Source organism: Sebastes fasciatus, chromosome 3, assembly GCF_043250625.1.
Source record: "Sebastes fasciatus isolate fSebFas1 chromosome 3, fSebFas1.pri, whole genome shotgun sequence".
NCBI lineage: Eukaryota > Metazoa > Chordata > Actinopteri > Perciformes > Sebastidae > Sebastes > Sebastes fasciatus.
Window position 1 is genome coordinate 23,109,008 of NC_133797.1, and position 21,842 is coordinate 23,130,849.

Below are 21,842 nucleotides of genomic sequence, written 5' to 3' on the forward strand. Positions count from 1 at the left end.
GCTATAGTATGCACTATAGTATGTCAAAAAATTTCATGAAAAAAGTCAGTCTGGTATGTTGAAAAATTTCAGAGAAAAGTCATATCGAAAAATTTCATGAAAAAAATTCAGCAAAGTATGTCGAAAAAACTTTCATAACAAAAAGTCATAGTATGTTATGTTGAAAAATGTCCCGAAAAAACGTATGTCAAAAAAAAAATCATGAATTAAAGTCATAGTATAGTATGTCGAAAAATTTCTTTAAAAAATTCATAGTATAGTATGTTGAAATATTTTGCGAAAAAAACTCAAATTATGGTATCAAGAAAAATTTCACTAAAAAAACTCAAAGTATAGTATGTTGAAAAATTGTACTAAAAAAAGTCAGTATACGTCGAAAAATTTCATGAAAAAAAAGTCATAGTATAGTACTTCAAAGAGTCATAAAAAAGTCAGTATAGTAAAAGTCATAAAAAAGTCATAGTATAGTATGTCGAAGTCACAAAGTCAAAGCTCCATACGTCAAAAAAAAAGTTATAAAAAAGTAATACTATGTCAAAAAAAGGTCAAAAACATCCCAAGTGAAATTTAGTGTTTATCTTTACTCCGATAGTAAAATCATTTTACATTGTGATTCTAAATTATGGAACATTAGCAATAAAAACAGCATTAAATAGTCAATTTTTCCATTTATTTACCAACATTACACGATATCCTCTTATGAGCATTTGCAACAAAAGTGAAAATCCAAAAGCATTTCCAGAAAGTTATTAACACAAACGCCACCAAATTAAAATAAAAACAGTGCAGAATTAAATTTAAGACGATCAGGATACTGGACTGATCAAGTCATTAAAGTATGAAGCAACATGAAGTGTCTCTACATTGTTATTGAGTGATGAATAAGGAGGAGGATGTGTTTGAAGTCTCTTGACACCTGGTCTGTCCAGGTGCATTCTGATGTCTGTATGAAAACTCAGACTCACATGAATCTGTGGCTCCTGCAGCTCTCCCTCTGTTCTCTTCTCAGTCTGGAGAAGAAGAGGGTGCAGCTGAGCAATCTCAGTGTTTAACAGGAACATCAGTGTGTAATCAGGTCCAGCTGCAACCACCAAAAGGACAAAAACATATTATTTCAACATGCATTAGCTGCTGGAAGCTGTTGGTTAAAGGAGGCTTCATATCAACATGTGCATCTGAGAAGTAGCACTTACGTTTGGTTGTTTTATGTGCAAATAGAGCCAGTAGCGAGAGAGGATCAGCCCTGAGGGGGAAAAAAACACTATTATGATACATCCACTCAGACTACTTCAAACTCCTTATTAGTACTAATGCTGAAATGATTAGCCAATTAATCAATTAGTTGATTCACTGAAGATTAATCGATTAACTGTCATTTGTTAAGTTAAAAAGCCAAACTTCTAAGCTTACTACACACATTAGTTGTAGGCCAGATGTGACCAATCAACATCAAAGACAATTTCAATGTGCTTTTCTAAACCTTCAAGAACAATATCATTGAATAGTCTATGAAAAAAACTGCACTGAGCTTTCAAAACGTACACGGCCCCTGTACTAAGATAATCTAAAAATCTGGACATAGCTTACAAATTGCACCTTTAACACTATTCCACTGATGGACAGCTGGTGGCAATATTGGGCCATGAAATGGAGCGACGCAATACCAAAAGGCAGGAAAGAAGATGAGTATTATCTGTTGTAAAAAGTGCATGTTCAAAAAATAAATAATGCAATCGACACATTTGTAATGGGGCATTCACACAAAATGCAAAGCCAACTTTTTGCGCAGCGCAATTACATACAAAATCAATGCAAAGAGGCGAATAATTGCGGGTTCGTGCCGGGCGACGCAAATTGAATACATGAAATTTGCGTCATTTGCGCGAGTTTAAATATTTCAACTCGAGCGAGACATTCGAGTGATGCTTTCCCGAAAGCCTTTCAGCTTCGAGATTCTCCTCCTGTCATCCTGACATCCTGACATGGTCTAATCAGAAATGGAGTAAAATAAATGTAACTGTCTGTGGTCACCCAGCGCTACAATAGTACATCATATTTAATATATTTCATATTTGGTATAAACAATAACATCGCTGGGGTATTTATGCCTAGATGACTTTATCTCGTGTGTCGATGGAGCAGCTACAATGTTAGCATAGCCTAGCACTGATCGACCCAAACTCCATTCAGAAAACAAGCATTTTAAAAGTTCAGACCTTTTACAAATCAGCATCATTACGTAGTTATTTCGGCATCCTTTTGATCCGTTTATTGCAATTAAATCACAGCACAATCTGTTTGTTTTGGGTTCATACCGCTGTAGCGACATGTGGCACGATAGATTAATTCACGGAGCACCGCCGGATGATGTTATGAACCCAGACACGACGGCGTTTGGTTTTCTGACGTATGTGGACCTTCCACAACATGTACAAAGCAGCAATAGTTGTTACTTTGGCCATGGTTGATGAAACGTTGTGGTATCTTAAGCCCCCACTCCCCCTACTCTCGGCACGTCTAGCGTGAGTGATGCGAATGAACACGAATGATCGCGGCAGTCAAACTCGCGTGAGTTACAAGGCGAAAATTCGCTTTGCGTTTGGTGTGAACGCAGCAGTTTCACATGATGTGTTTTAGTGACAAATACTGAATGAAAAGTGACTTAATTTACAGTTTTGCTTTCAAAGATGCCGAGGAACAGCTGATTAGAGGTGTGGGACTTACAGCTGACACTGCGACGGGGCCTTCACTTAGGAGGAGTCGAGTTTAACAGTCCACTGGACTGCCTACATGACGAGGAGGAGATGCAGAATATTAAATCAACACCACAACATTCAAGACACATTGTGAAGGATCACCACGATGTGACAGAGCGACTTACAGTAGGTGCTGATCACCACCACATCAGGGGAGGTCATGGAAAACAAGGCAACAGATCTTTTATAATCCAGTATGAAAGGAAAATAAAAATGTCCACATTGGATTTTCTAGCTCAAAAGGGTTGTGGTGCTTTTGTTATGAATTAAATATGACTCACTGGTCCAAGTTCTCTGTTGAGGAAGACTGTGCGAAGAAAGGTTAACAAACTGTCCCCATCTGACAGAGACAGAGAAACAAAAACATGCTATGGTTTGTGGCTATGCTGTCGTACCTCGAGGCGGTTTGGCTTCTGTACACAAGAATCTTCATTCACAGATACAGTGAAGAGGTTTTGAACACTAGTGGCACTGTAAAGAATAATGAGCGTGTCTTTGTGTTTGTATCTCGCACAGAGGTGACGTGATACAAATCCCTGCTGAATGCAGAACGCAGCATGTTATTCTCGGACGAAAAGATGACTATGGCGATGATAATACTGATTAGCCGTTGATTAATCGCTCGAGTCAAAAATGCCATAAATTCACTGGCGACAACTTCTGTTCTGGTTCCAAATGTGAATACTGGCTTAATTGCTTCTATAATTACAAACTCTTTGGGTTTTGGACTTTTGATCTTAAGAAGCAAGACATCATTTGAAGGCATCACCTTAGACCGAAGATAACTATGATGATGTGTTTCACTAATTTACATTTTTTTTTTTTAAACCAAACCAGTGGTGTAATAGAGTTTGTACGCAGGTATATGGAGTATACCAACTTCTTTTTCTGGCGGTTTACAGTTTACCCACCTATCAGCCAAAAAAACATTGGAATATATAAGAGAGCATACCCGCTTCCTCCTCAGTAACCTACTACCCATCTACCTAGTAGATGTAGTAGTAATCAATGACCTCTACACCTCTGGACCAAACGATTAATAATCGGGAGCTTAATCGATAATATAAATAATGGTTAGTTGCCGCTCTACTCTGATGTCATGTCATGATTTAAAAAGGCATTAAAAAGTAAAGTTTGAGAGTAGGGATGTCCTGACCAAGTTTTTTTGGCCCTGATCCCAATCTGACTCCTTGAATATTGAGACAGAACGCAATTAAGACTGAAAAACATTCCACCGCTCTCCATTGACTTTATATTGCGTGAAGGCGTCACCTTGTCAATTCTGTCTGCGGGCAAACAACAGAAAAATGCCTAAAAGCTGCTGTGTGGTGGGATGAACTACCAACAAGGTAAAGAACCCAGAACTACGTTTTTATAAGCTGCCGAACAAAAGAAATGAACCTTTCAGAAGACAAAAGTGAGGCATCAGCAGGAAGAATGGGAAAACTGGGGGATCCTGACACTCAGGCCCAATTCCAATCCAGCCCCTACACCCTCTCCCTACCCACTTCCACTCCGTTTACGCGTTTGCGTGGAGGGTCCGCCATATTAAGTGCCTTTCCAAACCAATTCACGGGGAGTGGAAATGGAAATTTACTTGTAAACTGCTCAAACTGATAGACATTTAATTTATTCTACTTCATTGTCATACAAACGTCAACAACATAACGTAAAAAGATTGTATTTAGGATCAAATATACCCTTGTTTAGTCTAGAATATATATATATATATATATATATATATATATGTATGTGTATATATATATATACACATACAACATATATTTATTCTTTTTTACCCTATCAGGAGTTATAACCCTATAATTTATTATATCTTCAACTGTGCAATACTGACTTAACAGTACAATAATTTAGTGCATTCATTCAGCTCTGAAATAATGTGGTTTACTCCGGCATTAACACTGCACGTATTTATACAGAACATTTTCTAATATTCTTATTTGACACTATTCTTGAATTTTTATAAATGCGTGCAGTTATATAATTTGCATAGATCCTATTTTTCAGCATTATTAATTTGCACTGCTGTTATATATGTTGCTTATTTATATTTTCTCTATTATCTATATTTCTCTATTTTTATATATTTATATTCTAGAATGGGAGCAAAACGGACCTCAATTTCAAAAGCATTTAGCCGGTATGCAGCTTGTGCTATAGTGGAATATTGATAAATCAGAAAGCTATGCAGAATTATGTTAGTAGCTTGCTAACACATAACTAACTTCATCATCTTAATCATGCTGGCTTGGCCTGTGGGGGAGTAGCATGTTCCTGCAATAGAGGAGGCTGCAGTTTCAGTACCGCATTTCTAGGACCCTAGTTTTTCGTGAAGCATACTGTCTTCAGTGTACATGGTTGTTTAATAGTCATTGTTTTACCATTTTAATTAAGTTTAATTAATCATTATAATTAAACTCTGCTGATTGCCCACAATATGTGTTATCGGCCAGTCAAATGTCAATAACATGTTATTTCTATTCGGTTTTCTTGCATCCCTCTCTCTCTCTCTCAGGGGTCGATGAGACCTTTCGGTTCTGTCGTCCTCCGCTCTACAAACAGGGAGACGGTTTCCAAAGGTTAAGTTACGAAACGTTACTTAATTTAACCCAAACCATGATCTTTTCTTTCCTAAACCTAAACAAAGTAGTTTTGTTGCATAAACCTAACCTGTATTCTGTGAGATCATGTTGCAGTGGACAGAAAGTAGTATTTGGGTGGAATAAAACTAGGGTCCGAGAAATGCGGTCTTGAAACTGCAGCCTCCTCCACTGCAGGAACATAATATTGCTGTGGGGTTACAAGTTGGTGCAGTTCCTACATGTTGCCATGAGGTGTCACCAAAGGGTGCACGTAACTTGTTGGTTCTTTTAGTTAACAAGACCCCAAAATATCTTTGCATCAAATACATATTTAATGAATAATTTAATCAGAGTGCTGTCCTACTGATAAACTTTACGTATCTTTGATGATTCATCCCCCACATAAGCATGTTGAAGGTTTAAGTGCAGTGAGTCATTATTGTGAGAGAGACGACCACACACACCTGTCGTGTTTCCCATCTCCTGTGAGACCTCCTGTAAGAAGGACCTGAGGCGTTCTGGGCTGGATGACAAACTATCCCACAGCCACCCGAGAGCCCACACGTTCTCCTGAGAGACAGAAATAAAACCTTTAGATCCTCATTTCAGCTTCATGGAGATAAGGAACATGGAGACTGTGTAAAAGTCAGGAAACTGTTCAGCTCTTTGGACTAAATGTCTGCAAACTACCTTAAACGTGTTGAGCACGGGGAGGGCTGGACTCAGAGCAGCATTAATGATTCTCAAACCTAAAGCCCCCGTTACCAACAGCAACATGGCCTGTTGTGGGTACACCTGTAAACACAAACACACATATATTAACAGTTTATTACCCACTCGTAACATCCATGGGTTTGAGTGTGTAGATCGTAACGTACATACCTCCTGAAAGAATCGAGGGATCTGTATGTTTGACCTGTGCTCGTCGAGCAGTATCGAATTCACAACATCCTTCGCTTCCTGAAGTCCAGACACGAGAGACAGAGAATACAGAATGAAAACAACTACCGCTAAAAATAAAAAGGAGCTGTTGAGAAACAAGAAATACATACGTGTAGAAACCGTGGGCTCGGTTCTGGGAGAGCGGTGAGTGTGTTGACGACTGTGAGTAAATTGGTCCAACACTGAGACTGGAACAGACGAACAATAAACCACATTGATTGAAAAATGAAAAGAAGAATTTTAAAAAAGCCATTCAGAATCACTCTGTCACAACAAGCACATAAACTATTCAAGACAGCACTCATTAAAAACAAACCCCAAAAAGTGCAGTCAGTGCACATTTCAAGTCCCCAAGAAGGTCATACCAGTAAATGGGAGCTTATAAAATGAACATGACCTGAGAGGTCTGGGTAGCTCCTAGCATGTCCTACGCCTACTGTCTATGAACAAGACTATTCAGTGCTTTCAAAACATTGAGAAAACCTTAAAAGATACAAGAAATACATTAATTAATACATTAATATAGCAGCAAACAACTATTTCCTATGTAAAGATATAGGGGAGTAATGTCTACCTGAGCAGAGAATGAAGTCACTCTCTCTGTGTATGTGTTGTAATCAGAGCTTCTATATGCTTTGTTTACATAGCCGGGCCGGCCGCAGGTGCTTTTAGTGCACGTGAGCCCCACTGACTAACTTATCCCGCTTATTACGCGGCTACTTACTTAAGAAATCAATAATATAATTTGACACAAAAATTGTCCTCCAGAGTCCAAGATCAGAAGTGTGCCCATAGCAACGGTCTGTTATACATAGCAACGGTCTGCTATGTAAGGGATAATGTACAGTGAGCCGGTCATTGTTGTGAAAGAATCCCCGACAGGGCAGCAATGACCGGCTGGCTGTACATTATCCCGCTTATTACACGGCTACTTACTTAAGAAATCAATATTTTGACACAAAAACAATCCGCCAGAGTCCGAGATCAGAGCTGCGCCCATAGCAACGGTCTGTTATACACAGCAACGGTCTGCTATACATAGCAACGGTCTGCTATAAAGAAATAACAGACTGCAGAACGTCGTGATTGACCAATCAGAATCGAGTATTCTACATTGCCGTGTAATAAACACAATTAACGCCTGGTTACAAATTCACAAATTAGATTTTCCATGACTTTTTGCATCAGTTTTCTAGTGTTTACTGGAAGTCAGTGCAGTGATGTTAAATTAGGCGCAACAGGCTCTCTTGTTAAGCATCTAGCTGCAGCATCATGAACGAGCTGCAGCCGCTCCACAGCCCTCTGAGACCAGAGAGAATGGCTACAAGGCTTAAGACCGAAACTGAACAGTGATGAGCGTTGTGGACTTACATCAGCGAAGATGGCAGAGCAGCATCTCTGAACCCTGAGAGCAAACCTCACCAGCGCAACATGCGACAGCGGCACAGCATCTAGAGAGAGAAGGGAGTTTGCTTTTTTAGAAAAAGGTGTTATATGTAAGTATCTATAATTTATCGACAGTATGTCTGACCTTTAATTGGCTCCCACGCTGCCACAGAATAGCAGAGCTGTGCGGGCTGACTGACCGACAGCTTCGGCGCTGTTGCCGTTCTAAAGACGCGGAAATAAAAGAGGAAGAGCTGTGGAGTGAAGCGCAAGGCCGGGGCGTTCACCGAGGGGAACAAACAGTCCAGAGCGCCCGTTAAGGAGCCCTCCATGCACAAGAAGAACGGGATGAGGTCTTGTACTTCATGGAGGCTGCCGGAGAAACAAAAACAAATACACAGCAAGTCAACAACCATGTCTAAATAATATATAAAACTATGCATGAGATTTTATTTTTAAAGGTTAAAGTTGTAATAACTACTTTTTTTAAAAACAGCCAGAACCTTCATGAGCTTTGCTTCTGTGTCTTAATATCCACATCATTGAAAAATATGGACTTTATTTACCCTTCAGCTGCTATATACAATACTGACTTAACTCAAACCTGCAGAAAGCTGTGAAGGAGCTAGGAGAGGAGGCAGAGAGAGCCAGCTACTGGCTGTGGCTCCGGAGGAAGGACAGTAGTTGGGGGCCTAAGGGGCGAAACATCAGCGAACGGAGGTTTCCAGCTGACGACCCTGCACCTCACCTGTACAATGATCTGTGCAATACTCTGTCATTAATAAATTAGAATATTCAAGATATATTCTTGTTAATTTCTTATTTATACCATTCTTCAAATTCTTATATTGTCATTTTTAATTGTAGTACTTATATTTCTTTACATATACTGTGTTATATTGTAGCATGATGTACATAATTTACATGTCACACTCCTTTATTTCTATACGTTTATACAAGAGCAACTGTAACGCCCCAATTATCAATAAAGCATTTCTGATTCTGATTAGAAGCACAGATTCAAACTTTGAAATATTGTCAAATCTCTGTCAAACAACACTGACACAAATTAGTAACAGAATATTGCCAAAAGGGGATCCTTCTCAGGTCAGGGAAGTCATATTAAATTATGGGAACTGCAATAGAGTCTTTAGATTATTTAAGCAAATATTTACTTACTAATATTTACAACATTTTATGCCGACATTATTTTTCATCACGCTCACAATATAAAATCCCTGCTCGTATCCATCACTGGGTCGACACGTAATAGTCTTCAAACCTTAAAAATTGTACTGTAAATTACCATGGTGTATTTTGATATGTATTTTATTGTATTTCTTTATTTGTAGTGTATTGTGGTCTTATGATATAGAAGAAGGCTGTATATTTTAATCAACTAGGGACAAGAGCTGAAAATAGCAGTAGCTATAAAGTCGCTGTGCAGCACATCAGTTTCATGCCCTGTATGGGAACTATGTTAAATTGCATCGTAACTATCAAATAAAATAAAAATCAATCAAAGTAAAGCTGAAATATTGAGCGGGTAAGACGATGTAAGAGTTCTGAATTTTTGATTGACTAAATTTTGACTCTTTGATTTTAATTTAGTTTTAGTCTACCCCCGCGACAACATAGTCGGGGGTATACTGTAGAGCGCTCCGCGTGTCCTTCCGTGCGTTCGCGTGTCACACTTTCGTTTCCGGAGCAGAACTCGGAAACTATTTAACTTAGGAACTTCAAATTTGGTATGATGGTTGACAGTGTGGTCTAGTTGTGCCTTGTACCATGCTCACTTTTGCCTTGTTTTCAGAGTGTTTGCTAGTTTTAGTTTAGTTTCAGCTTTTCAGAAAGGTTTAGTTTGAGTATTTCAGTAGTTTTAATTTGTTTTTGTTAGGGCCAGGTATAATGACTCAGCAGTATGTAGCTACATATACAGTACATTAAAACAAATACATGGTTGAGAACTGTGTAGGAATGGCCATAAGACTAGACTGCATGTGTAAAACAACAGGGATTAATTGTGAAGCAATTGCAGCATAGCGCCATCTGCTGGAAGGTCAAGTCCGTTTCAATTTCTGTGGTTCAATGTCACGAGAGTTTGAGTTGTTTGACTTTGGTGAATGCAAACTAAACCTTTAAAACACACCAGTCACACAATAACAGAAAACAAACTATTCATCCGAATTGGCTCTCTGACGGCAAGATAAACATATACTAAATACAGTGAACACTTAAAATATATAGATTTTTTTTAGGTGTCTAGAACATGTTTTACTGTCGGCCCCGTCCACAGCAGTACTCCTGTAGTACCGTTTCTCCAAACTGGGGTCATGCCGACCGCCATCCACTGTAGGTAATACACTGACTATGGATAAATACCTCATACAACCCCACTTCAAAAAAATCAATTATTTAGGTATTTGTGATTATTTGAACACTCACAGTTTGGAATCGTCCGTCTCGACGACTCGTAGGTAGCGACACAATTCTCTGTACCTGCAGACAGTAAGAACACAGCCAGGTTTGGTTTTATTAGCAGCTGTAAAAGGCTTTAGTGTGTGTCTATATGTTATATCAGCGTGAAAGTGCGTGCATCTGTTTTGTACCTGTGCTGTCGCTGTAGTAGCTCTGTTCTCAATAGAACGACAGAAATATGTTCAAACAGGTAGTCCTTCTTGCCTTTGTCTTTGCGGACCCCCGACACGTTCTGTCCCTTCAGCACAGACACCAGCAGGATGTCGTCCCAAAGACGAACACACAGGCTGAAGCACACACAAAGTTATAATAATGCACAAAAAGGCTTTAATGTGTAACCTTGGCGATAAAACACACACAAGCTCTTATGAACTGCTGTTTCAGATACTCATTTGAACACACACACCTGTTCTTCATGCTCTTCAGCTCAGCGGGGAAATGCAACCTCTTGGAAAAATCCTGCAGTTTGTGGATGAACTCTGGTGTAAAATCAGCCATCACCATCTGTCTCTGCACGGACACTATTACCCTGGAAAAACCCAAACACGCGCAGGAGAAGGTAAATATCCAAATGAATTAGTTACAAGCAGGACACAACATGGGTTCTGTGTGTGTGTCTGTGTGTGTGTACCTCGTCAGTAACGCCAGTTTGGCTACAGTAGCATTAGCCATGGGAGACTGTAAGATGAAAGTCCTGAAGAAAATGAATACAAAGAAAACATAAAAGCTGTGAAGATAACCATTAACCTAGAACAGGAAATGCTTCTAATGATGTGCGTGTGTGTGTGTGTGTGTGTGTGTCTATATATATATATAAATATATATATACTTTGAGCCTTGAAAATGTCGAGTAAAGTCCTCAGCGGCTCCCAGTCTCATGATGGCCGCAGCTCTGCCATCCTTTTTATCCGCTTTGTTCAGGAACGATGACACAAAATCGTACACAGGCGTGTAACTGCGAAAATAATCATTTAAATCTAAAAAGGTCACTTTTCATTTGTTAATAATGTCAGTGCTACAGACTGGAGAAAAAAGAGAAAAGACATTTTTGGGGGTTTTGGAATGACAATGTTCAATAATCATTTATGGATGTAATGTTTGAGTGTCCACATATTTTTCATTAAAAAAAAAACACAGATCCCTGATATATAAATGGTGTAAGATCATCTGGATGGATTACAATATTCTTTCAACATTATGGACAGCTCTGCTCTGTCACTCACTCGGAGACGAGGACTTTCCGGTTCGTTTGGTTCGGACCATATTGCACTACAGGCCTTCCCTTCAGGAAGGACAAGAAGTGTGCAGCGAGCCCTTGTCTGAAGCTCTGCAGCATCGTCTCTGGACAAGAGGAAGACAAATCCAGCGGCAGTGAAATGACATGTAAATACAGTCATACAAAAAGTGGTTCAGTCTGAAGCTTTCCAAATGTCACTGTGATCTCCATGTGTGTGTGTGTGAGAGCGAGTACCTGCATGTCGGAGGTGAGAATCTATTTCAGACAGAGTGAGGTTGAAAGTCTGCAGTCCTCCCAGCAGTGTGATGTTTCTGATGCTGTTCCAGAAGTCGCTTTTTTTGTGGCTGTTGCAGTGACACACACCGCTGGAACACCACACTTGACACTGAAAACACACACACACACACACAGGATAACGTGAAAAACAACAAAACTTGAAATCATCTTTATCGGGGGTTGGGAATCACCAGAGGCCCCACGTTACGATACTATCACGATATTTAAATCCCGATACAATCTTATTGCGATTGTAAACATTTGGCGATATGCTGAGTAATGCGATAAGATATATTGCGATTTATTATGTTTTTTCAAGTGTAAATTATGTAGTTTGTCGACATCTGTTTTATCTAATAAAATACAGTTTCCACTCAGTTCATCTCAGAGTTTTCATTCATTTCATTTTTCCTTGTCAAAATGTTGTGTAAATTTGGAGCGTTATTTAACCTCATTCCTTCTTTGGTACCAATATATCAATTTCTATATCGAGGTTTTATAGTTTCATATGATACCAGGATCTTATGAAGACTGAGCCTGCTACAACCTCTGAAAGACAGAATAGCGTCCGTCAGATTGTTGAGGTTAATAGTTTATATAATAAAAGATTGATTCTTGCCGTCCGTGTATCGCAAAATATCGCCATGCAAAATATCGCAATATTATTCTGTATTGATTTTGTCCCGAACCCCTGATATTTATCTATAAATAAAAAAATGTGTTCAGTTTGTCCAGAGCACAGCTGAACATTGTTTAGTGATTCTGACAAATTATATGATGTGGGAAAAAATGATCCCTTTTTATTTTGGAATACATTCAGGGAGTTTTGATGTCTGTGTTTGTGCTGTGTATTATTCCACAACGGTAAGTCAATGAGGCTGTGTATTCAGTTTACAGACTAAGTCAACACATACCGATGATGCCAGCTTGTCGCAGATGTAGCAGAAGCACTGATCACACATGAGCTGGTTACCGGCCACAGGAGCGCCGATCTCACAATCTGTAGCCCTGAGCAGGACAGAGGAGAGGAGGTGCAGTTATAGAAGGGCAAAAAAGCATTTATAAGTATATCGCAAAGTGTGTGTGGCAATTTACTCACGTAAAAGGATGTATAGGGCAGTCATAGCGTGCATGAGGCAGCACCTCAGCGCGGCGCGAGAAGGTGATGACCAGGTCTTCTCCATCCAGAGGAGCACTGGGAGATACAGCACACTCTGAAACACAGAAGAGGAGCAGCTGGTGACCATTTATAACATACGATACGATACGATACGATACGATACAACTTTATTGTCAGTTTGCACTGAAATTCATTTTGCATCCATAGGCAGCTCAGTTTGATAAAAGTACACATACAATAGACATACTGTTACCATAAACAGACAGACAAGTAATACCCATCAGACAAAAAAAACAAAACACATCACAATTATTCATACATAACCCATTACAAAATGACCATCTGTCCTCTGGATTTACATGTCTTTAGCAGCACATTAATTATTATTTAGCAACATAAACAACCTTCACATACAGGCTGCTGGTGTGTAAAGTAAATACGGTTGTTACCACCACTCTTCTTCACATCATCCATCTCCACGATGAGAACCGAGGGTTCATTGCAGGATATGTTGTCATCTTCACAGTCTTCATCATCATCACTGAGGATGATGATGATTTCTCCAGTGTCCACTGTTGTACACATCAGAAATATCTGGCACAAAAACAGGGAAAGAGAGATTCAAGATTCAAGTTTTATTTGCCATTTGCACCCTAATATAAGTACATTGTAATCCTGAGCAGTTTACACCGAGTCAGCTTTAAGAAAAGAAAAAAGGTAGAAAAGGCACAAGGTAATTACAGTACAAAATAAGTAGCACATTCAACTCAACACAATAAATAAATCAATTATTATAATATAAACTAGTAGTCAATAAATAAACTAAACTACCCTCTGCATAGGAACAATACCACCAGAATACAAATATACAGTATATATATATATATACATATATATATATATATATATATGCTCCATGACCATGTTAAAAGAACTTGTAACTCTCATAAAAATATTTTTAAAAATATATATTTCAGAGAATAACACAGTGTAAAGCAGCATATTGCAGCATTACAGTCCATTCAGTTCAGGTGTACTGTGTGTCAGTAATGGTATGGAGGTGAGGTGTGGGGGATTTGTGTCCCTCTTTAAAGGCTTTAACTCTCAGATACTCTGTGTAAGATGTAGGTCTGGTCTTTCAGAGGGTCACACATCAAACCCTTCATTGAGAGTTTACAGGCTGGCTTGTTTAGGATGTTTGGAACAAAAACAACAATCAAAACAGACCAGAGTAGTTTTAAGAAGCTTTCCTCAAAGCAGGAAACAGAAAGTTAAACACGTATACAAACTGTCGCAGCTTGTGTCAACAGTAAAAGTGTACTTATTTATTACACAATATAGATGTAGAATAAGTTTAAATAGTTGTTTTAGTTGTGTTAACGACGCTTCTTACCTTTGTTGTCCGAAATAAGAAAGTAGGTTTTTTTTGGCGCCCGGTTCTTCAAGCTTACCGTCACCGGAAGTGACGTTGATTTTTTTCTTCTTTGTTGGTTTAATTGTCGGTTGGCAAACCAGCTTATATGTCTACTTCTGCCTCCTACTCATGGAGGTATTAAAGGTCCCATATTGTGCTCATTTTTAGGATCATACTTGTATTTTGTGTTTCTACTAGAACATGTTTACATGCTGTAATGTTAAAAAAAACTTTATTTTCCTCATACTGTCAGCCTGAATATGCCTGTATTTACCTCTGTCTGAAACGCTCCGTTTTAGCGTATTTTGACGGAATTGCGTTACTAGGCAACAGCTTGGGTCCATGTGTACTTCCTGTCAGCTGATGACATTCACATACACTGCAACCAGGAATAAACTGGGACACTTTGAGAATGTTTACATTTAAAATTGTGTCAAGGGTCTAAATATTGTATATTTGTGACATCACGAATGGGCAGAAATCCTGACGGCTTGTTTCAAATGCAGAGTTTCTGAATACGGGCTGTGTGTATTTTCCTGTGGACTGAGCGTTTCGTTACTTTCACAGTATTTATATAGGACTTAAGCCTGCTTTATAATAAAAAAACATGAAAATCTAACTTTTTATAATATGGGACCTTTAAGGCACCTACTGGACTGCAGTGTGGCGCACTAGAGTAAATTAATGCATAAAGTTTAAGAAATGGATGAATAAGTAAAGAAATATTCATGTCAATAAAATATAAAGGACATATCATCCGGATGAGACTTTGCCGTGTCTTTGTCACAAAAACGACTTCATTATTCTGTAGCGTTAACTTTCCTAAACAGACCAAACCACATTCGTGTTTTTGTACTTTTAAGAAGCTAGCTCGCTTTCCTCAAGGCAAGAAAATAGAAAGTTAAATACGTGTAAAAAAACATCGCAGATTGTACCAACAGTACAAGTGTAATTATTTACTACAAAATTAATTAATACATTTTGGCAGTGCGCCCCATGGATGGCGCCCGCCCGCCATGGATGGCGTCCGCGGCTGTCTCCAAACTTACTGACACCGGATGTTACGTTTATTTTCTTCTTTGTTGGTTTAATTGGTGGTTGTTATACGCGTCCTTATGTAATGTACTTGACATTTATTCAAATAAAAATAAAGACCACAACACATTGTGCATCTTGCATGCGATTGTGCATCACTACACTAATTGCAAACGGCTAAGTGGTTTCAAAATAGAATATAATGCAATAGACAACCAAGATGAGATTTAATGTCTCAAACTTACATTTTACTTTAATTTCAAAATAAATTACAGTGTCGTCGATCTTTGGAGAAAAATGCATCTGCAACAAGTTAACTGACAGAAGGTCCATGAGCTACAACTTTGACCTGAAGTCCATCCAGGGTTACACAGCTGGATGCAAACAGATCAAGAGAGGATCAATGAGAGACATGAAGAGATATTTTCAGGAGTGCTGTTACAGAGCAGCGCTGCTCGTCTTGCCCTTGTAATCAGAGTTATATCTCCTTGAAGCTGCTCTCTGGTTCCTCTGGTTCTCTGTCAGTCCATCTGCAGCTTCTGTTTTCAGCACTTCAGCGTCCGTCTCAGACTGCAGCTCTGCCTGAACGTCCTCAGCGCTCTGAGCAGGCATGTCTTTTAGCCACTGCTGGTAGTAACCACGGAAACCATCGATTTGGACCAGGTAGTTGTTTCTGGACTTGTACTGGGATTAATGGAAGAGAGGAAAGATAAGGAGGCAAAATAAAGAGGGGAGCAGGAGGAAAGAGGCAACATAAAAACATGAATCAGTCAAGAAGAAACGGATTTATTAAAAACACTGTATGTAAAAGTAGCCGACTAGGCTGCTGCAGAAGTAAAGAAGATATCGGCTGACTAATCGGCTATTGGCTTTTACCTACTCAAAACTATCGTTATTATATCGGCCTTTAAAAATCCACTATCGTAACCACTATCACAACACAGTTTTTTAAGAGCTCTCAAGTCTTTGGTACAAGGAGTTTTGGGAAACCTGTTTTTCATTCATTCTAAACCTATTTCATTCACTTCCACTAAAATGATTGTGCCATGAAGATTACAGCACAGTATTTAGGTTCTTTGGTTGTGATCAGAATCTGCACCTACCTATCCACACAGATGTGTTTTCATGCTCAGGTGTGTATTGACTAGTTGGTGGAACTCCCTGATGTACTGTACGTATGCTTACTGCTTACCTGGTTATAGTTGGGAGGATACTGTGAGGCAAACTCCAGCTGTCTGATGATGACCTCATTAGGCCACACCCCCATGCTGCTCATGCTTTTGAGCATTGTTTTAAGGTAGACGTAGTCCAGTCTTCGAATTGCTCGGCCAATTAGAGCAGAGAACACCTGGACGTTAGGCCTAAGTCCCGCCTCCTGCGAAAAACGTGTAAAGATCATGTCATATTTTAGTACTACTACAACTCCTAATACGATCACTGTTGGTGTTAGGGGAGGATTTCATATGACAATGTTACAGTTCATCTCTTAGTGCAGCTTATACCCAGCACTTTTATTTTCTTATACTTTCCATATTCTCTGTGTTTATATGAACATAAAACAAATGTAAGTTGGAAAAAGCAGCTGTGGCAGAATATCTCAGTTATACAAAATATAACGTGACTCACCTCAATGTCTTTCAGCAGCTGCAGCCCGTCCTGTTGTCGCTCACAGCCTAATGCAAGGCTTCCAAATGTCTGTATATCCACGCTTACGTGGCGCTGTCGCATTACACTCAACACAGCCTGGAAAGAGAAAGAATTGTTTCAAAAATATGCACACAAACTTAAAAAGGTCCCTTCAGCTATAAAGTGGAGCTGATCGGTTTGGGTTCATTTGCGCAGATTTTGAATTTCAGCATTGAAAAATAAAATAAAAAGATCAACACGGTGGACAGAAACACTGTCAAAAGTTTTCATTGGGACGGTTTCTTCGATAGAAATTAGTTATAATGAAAACTGTTCAAAGCCAGGGCTGCAGATTCCAGAGGTGGAAGAAGTAATCAGATATTTTACTTAATTAAAAAATAGCCCAACAACAGTGTAAAGATACTCTGTTACAAGTACAAAAGTATCAAACGCATCAAAATATACTTAAAGTACAAAAAGTATAAGTACTCATTATGCACAAAGTTCCATTTCAGAATAATGTATGTTATATTACTGGATTAGAAATATTGATGCAAATGCAATAGAAAGCTAGTACTAGTTTTAATTACTTTATATATTCATGGATGGATTACTGAACAGGCTTACTGGGCATAGGCCTAGGGGCCCAAAGTGTCAGGGGCCCCCAGGCCTTCACCTACGAAATGTTACTCAAAGAGACACGTACCAACCACAAAGAGACTATTAAATAAATGTAGTAGAGTAAAAAGTACAATATTTCCCACAGAAGATTAGCAGTTTAAAGTAGCAGAAAATGGAAATACTTGAGTACTTGAGTAAATGTAGTTAGTTTCCACCACAGGTGGGGATAAAAATCCATATATTGGGGTGGAGGCAGAAACCTGGCAAGATACAACCGAAACTATCTGCATGGCTCGATACTACTAAAGGTACGTAAGAAAATATTTGATTCTCATTTGGGTGAACTGAATGTAACTGTGGTTTGTTTGAGAGAGAGAGTGTGTGTACCTTTGCCTCCTCCAGGTCACCAGCTCTGGCAGCTCTGCGAATCACAGTGTTAAAGAAGGCGCGGTCGAGCTTCACTTTGTGCTGCTTGGCGACCCTCAGCAGCATCTGCAGAGACTGATATCCCGGCTCCATCGTGTCGGCCAGCAGTGTCAAAGTTCTGAGGTCTGGACTGAGTCCTTTAGCTGCCATCTTCTCCAGGAATCCTTTAGCTCCTCCGATGAGTGCGAGCCTATCTGATGCTCCATCCACGGTGCCGAGGGAGACCACTCCACCCCGCTTACCCTCAAAAAGGTCCAGCAGGTTGGGGGCTGTAGAATCAGCTGCTAAGTCAACAGGCAGTGAGGCGGTTTCTCTTTGTCTGACTGGGACCAACTGGGTTGAGTCTTGTCTGCTGTAGGACTCCTCTTCACTGCTTCTGCTGTCCTGCTGACTGTCACCAAGTGGATCAGGTTGGAGAAACAACTGCCTCTCCAGGAAGTCAATGTCTATTAGATCCTTGCGTCCAGACTCTGACTTCACATGTGACACACGTTCCCTCTCGTACTGCCGGTCGGGCCTCAGCAGCACGCCAGTGGCCAGGGCAGGATCGCCAATCCCACAATCCCTGGCAGTTCGCAAGAGCAGGTTATAGTTCTTTGAGTCTGGAAGAATCCCTGACCTCAGCATCTGGCGCCAAACCTGAAACAAAAACAAAGAGGTAAGGCGCCTACTGACTGTGTGATAAGTCAAGTCAAGTTAAACTTTATTTGTATAGCACATTTAAAAGCAACTGATCTTGACCAAAGTGCTGGACCGGCATAAAATACAAATGAACACAAAGCAAACAACGATAGGAACAAAGGAAAACAATAAACATAATGCGAACATGATAGTAGTAAAAGAATTTCTGCATAAAAGAAGATAAAGTGACTTAATCAAACGCCTGCGAAAAGAGTTGGGTTTTCAGCAGCGACTTAAATGGAGAGGTTGGGCGGTCGCCGCAAAGGCAACAACAACATTACCAGCTTATTCTATGTTTCAATGTGCGAGTTGGGTCTAAGAAAGTCTTGCTTGCAATCTGTATCAGCGTGTAAAATATACATTTTGCTGTAATGTAAATGGGTTAAAAAAGCTGATGCAAGAAATGACATGCATCATTCATCTGCGCCAGTCTAGTGTATAAAAAATATAACAAAATACGCTATGGCCACAGCGCTGACACAACTGTGCACCAAAAACCTCAGGAGCAGGAAGAGAATATATACCAACGTGGTTAGGTGCCTTTAAGTCATGTATCTACCTGTAAAGACAGTCTGAATCCAGTTTGTTTGTCTTTCAAACAGCCCATCAGCAGGTAGTGAAACGTCTCCTGAGTTACAGCATGGCCGTTCTGCAGCATCTCCTAACAAACACACACAAACTCATAAAGAAATCTGACACAATTCTGTAAACCAACCTTCCATACACCTATGTACAAAAGGTGACCCCTTGTCGTACCCTGAGCGTGTGAATACAGGCTTGAAGGTGGTTGGCGATGGCGTGTGTCTTGAGGAGGGCGTGGTACGTGATGGTGCTGAGGGGGTAGTTTTTGCGACGAAGTTCTTGCTCCAACTTCAACGCTTGCTGGAGACCGGCTTGTTTGGATGGCGACTCAGCGCAGGCATTGAACAGTGCGGTGTAGGTGGCATCTGTAGCTTCTAGACCTCGCTTCTTCATCTGCAAGACACACACACAATATTATATTTCATTTCTGCCACACTGGATCTTTAAGGTTTTATGTTTCACATTTTACTCTTCTGTGTTTTATATTTTGTTTTATCTGTTTCTTAAAGGTCCCATATTGTAAAAAGTGATATTTTCAGGTCTTTTACATTATAAAGCAGGTTTAAGTATTATATAAATACTGTTAAACTATCAAAATGCTCAATATACAGAGAAATTCACACAGCCCGTATTCAGAAATTGTGCGTTTGAAACAATCGGTTAGGATTTCTGTTCATTTGTGATGTCACAAATATACAATATTTAGACCATGACACGGTTTTAAATATAAACATTCTAAATGTGTCCCAGTTTATTTCCTGTTGTAGTGTATGTTAATAACATCAGCTGACGGGAAGTAAACATGGACCCAAACTGTTGCCTAGCAACGAAATTCTGTTGAAATTCCGTATACTAAAACGGAGCGTTTCAGACAGAGGGTAAATACAGGTATATCAGGCAGACAGTATGAGGAAAATAAAGGTTTTTTTGAACATTATAGCATGTAAACATGTTCTATTAGAAACATAAAATACAAGTATGAACCTGAAAATGAGCATGATATCGGACCTTAAACTTATTTATTTGTGCATGGGATAGTATTGTTATAGTATCTCTATACTGTTGTTTTATTTTATGTTATTTTATTGTACAGCGCTTTGGTCAACACTGGTTGTATATAAATGTGCTTTATAAATAAACTTGATTTGATTTGATCATCTGACATGTTAATGAAAATACTGAGTGTACATGATAAAAGTGTCTAAATAAAACCTCCCTACATCATTGTAGAGTCTGAAGGCCTTCTTCATCTGTCTAGCTCGACCACAGCCTCCTATCAGCACCGTGTAGTTGAACTCCTCCGGCTGCAGCCTCTCTCCCTGCAGCATGTCTCTGCTGAACATATCCAGGGCCTCCTGCAGCTGTGAGAGGACACATCACATCATCTTTATTTATACACAAACATGAGTTGAAAAGACAGACAGAGCAGCTCAAATTGACTCACCTTGTTCTCTTTTTTTAATTGAATTTTACATATAAAAATGTATACATATATACACATACAGACAGACTAACTAATATTAATAATTAAATTACACAATAGAATGTTTAGTTAGAATTTCCACAGTAATCAACGAAAGAGAAGACATGACATTTCATGTATTTCACAGATCTAATAAAGAAAACAAATAAAATAAAAGAGTCAAAACAAATAAATACCTCAAAGAAGAAGAACAAAAAAAAAACCACAACAACACACAACAAATTTCAACAATAGAACTCAGCAGATTTAGTCAAACGAATCTAGAGTTTTCCTCATTATTATTATTATTATTATTATTATTATTATTTCTTATTTTCTTATTTATTTATTTGTTTATTTATTTGTTTATTTTGTTTCTACAGACAGACAAACAGAGCAGCTCATCAAAGTGACTCACCTTGTTGTCTTTGATGAGCTTCTTGCACTGTAAGAAGTACCAGTAGGGTGTGTTTGTCCTCCCGGGCCTCCTGCGACCTCTCACCGGCTCTTCCTCCTCGTCGTCTCGGTGCTGCAGGTCCTGCATGAACGGGCTGGTTTTCCTGAACGACCTCCTGGAGGACAAATCGGCGGAGAAGGAGCCGAAGTCCTCCCGGTGTGGTGGTGGTGGTGGTGGGTCTGAAGGGTCGTCCAGAGGGTCTGTACCTCCATGTGAAGCGGCCGATAGAGACACTGATCTGGCGGACAGCAGCTGCCGGTGAGTCGGTGTGAGGAGCCCCGGTGACCGGTGTGTCAGAGTCAGAGTCCTGGTCGAGGTCTTAGCCGGTGAAAAGAGGGACCACGTAGCTACCGGGACCGAGACTTTCCTCCCGTTTCTCAAACACGAACAGGCGACAGACGACAACATGTTTAGTGATTTTATCTAGCGAACTATTCTTCTGTCATGTTGTGCGCACCACGATGCTTCAATGACAAACACTAGACAAGACCTGAATAATAGATATCGAACAATAATTATAAAGCACCCTGTCTGGCGCTTTAGTCCTTAAAAATGAATTAACACGGACATTAATTGAGTTTAAAATATACCACTGTTTATTTATAAGTTACATGAATTGATGAAAAAGCTGCATCTACTCTGGATAGGAAGTCCCACTTCGATCGACTACATCAGCGATAGATAAGTATGTCTGTGGGATGTAAATCTAGGCCACTCCCTGCAGCTGGTCATACAGCTGA

The 21,842-nt window shown here is 39.5% G+C and overlaps 2 protein-coding genes across 8 annotated transcripts; both read right to left on the minus strand.

Annotated features, from left to right (window-relative positions):
• Positions 1–655: 655 nt before the first annotated feature.
• Positions 656–14,315, minus strand: LOC141764432 (uncharacterized). 7 transcript variants are annotated; one of them, XM_074629683.1, is made up of 22 exons: positions 14,192–14,315; positions 13,248–13,392; positions 12,778–12,892; positions 12,593–12,686; positions 11,637–11,787; positions 11,389–11,506; positions 10,995–11,120; positions 10,797–10,859; positions 10,572–10,694; positions 10,297–10,452; positions 10,133–10,186; positions 7,833–8,059; positions 7,673–7,752; positions 6,412–6,489; positions 6,242–6,319; positions 6,050–6,154; positions 5,824–5,929; positions 3,038–3,096; positions 2,882–2,889; positions 2,725–2,786; positions 1,194–1,243; positions 656–1,081 (listed from the first exon to the last, which is right to left on the minus strand). In XM_074629683.1, the coding sequence occupies exons 2-20, from the start codon at positions 13,381–13,383 to the stop codon at positions 2,747–2,749; spliced, it is 1,917 nt and encodes a 638-aa protein (XP_074485784.1). In that variant the 5' UTR covers positions 13,384–13,392; positions 14,192–14,315; the 3' UTR covers positions 656–1,081; positions 1,194–1,243; positions 2,725–2,746. The 7 variants fall into 7 exon arrangements, with proteins under 7 accessions (XP_074485784.1, XP_074485785.1, XP_074485789.1 ...); XM_074629685.1 differs by having other exon boundaries at positions 1,052–1,081; positions 2,882–2,937; XM_074629686.1 differs by having other exon boundaries at positions 1,052–1,081; positions 2,882–2,915; positions 3,037–3,096.
• Positions 14,316–15,468: 1,153 nt separating this feature from the next.
• On the minus strand, positions 15,469–21,670 carry ptcd1 (pentatricopeptide repeat domain 1). The gene is made up of 8 exons (XM_074629681.1): positions 21,064–21,670; positions 20,404–20,544; positions 19,358–19,576; positions 19,161–19,262; positions 17,882–18,559; positions 16,874–16,990; positions 16,440–16,622; positions 15,469–15,931 (listed from the first exon to the last, which is right to left on the minus strand). The coding sequence occupies exons 1-8, from the start codon at positions 21,508–21,510 to the stop codon at positions 15,686–15,688; spliced, it is 2,133 nt and encodes a 710-aa protein (XP_074485782.1). The 5' UTR covers positions 21,511–21,670; the 3' UTR covers positions 15,469–15,685.
• Positions 21,671–21,842: the final 172 nt, after the last annotated feature.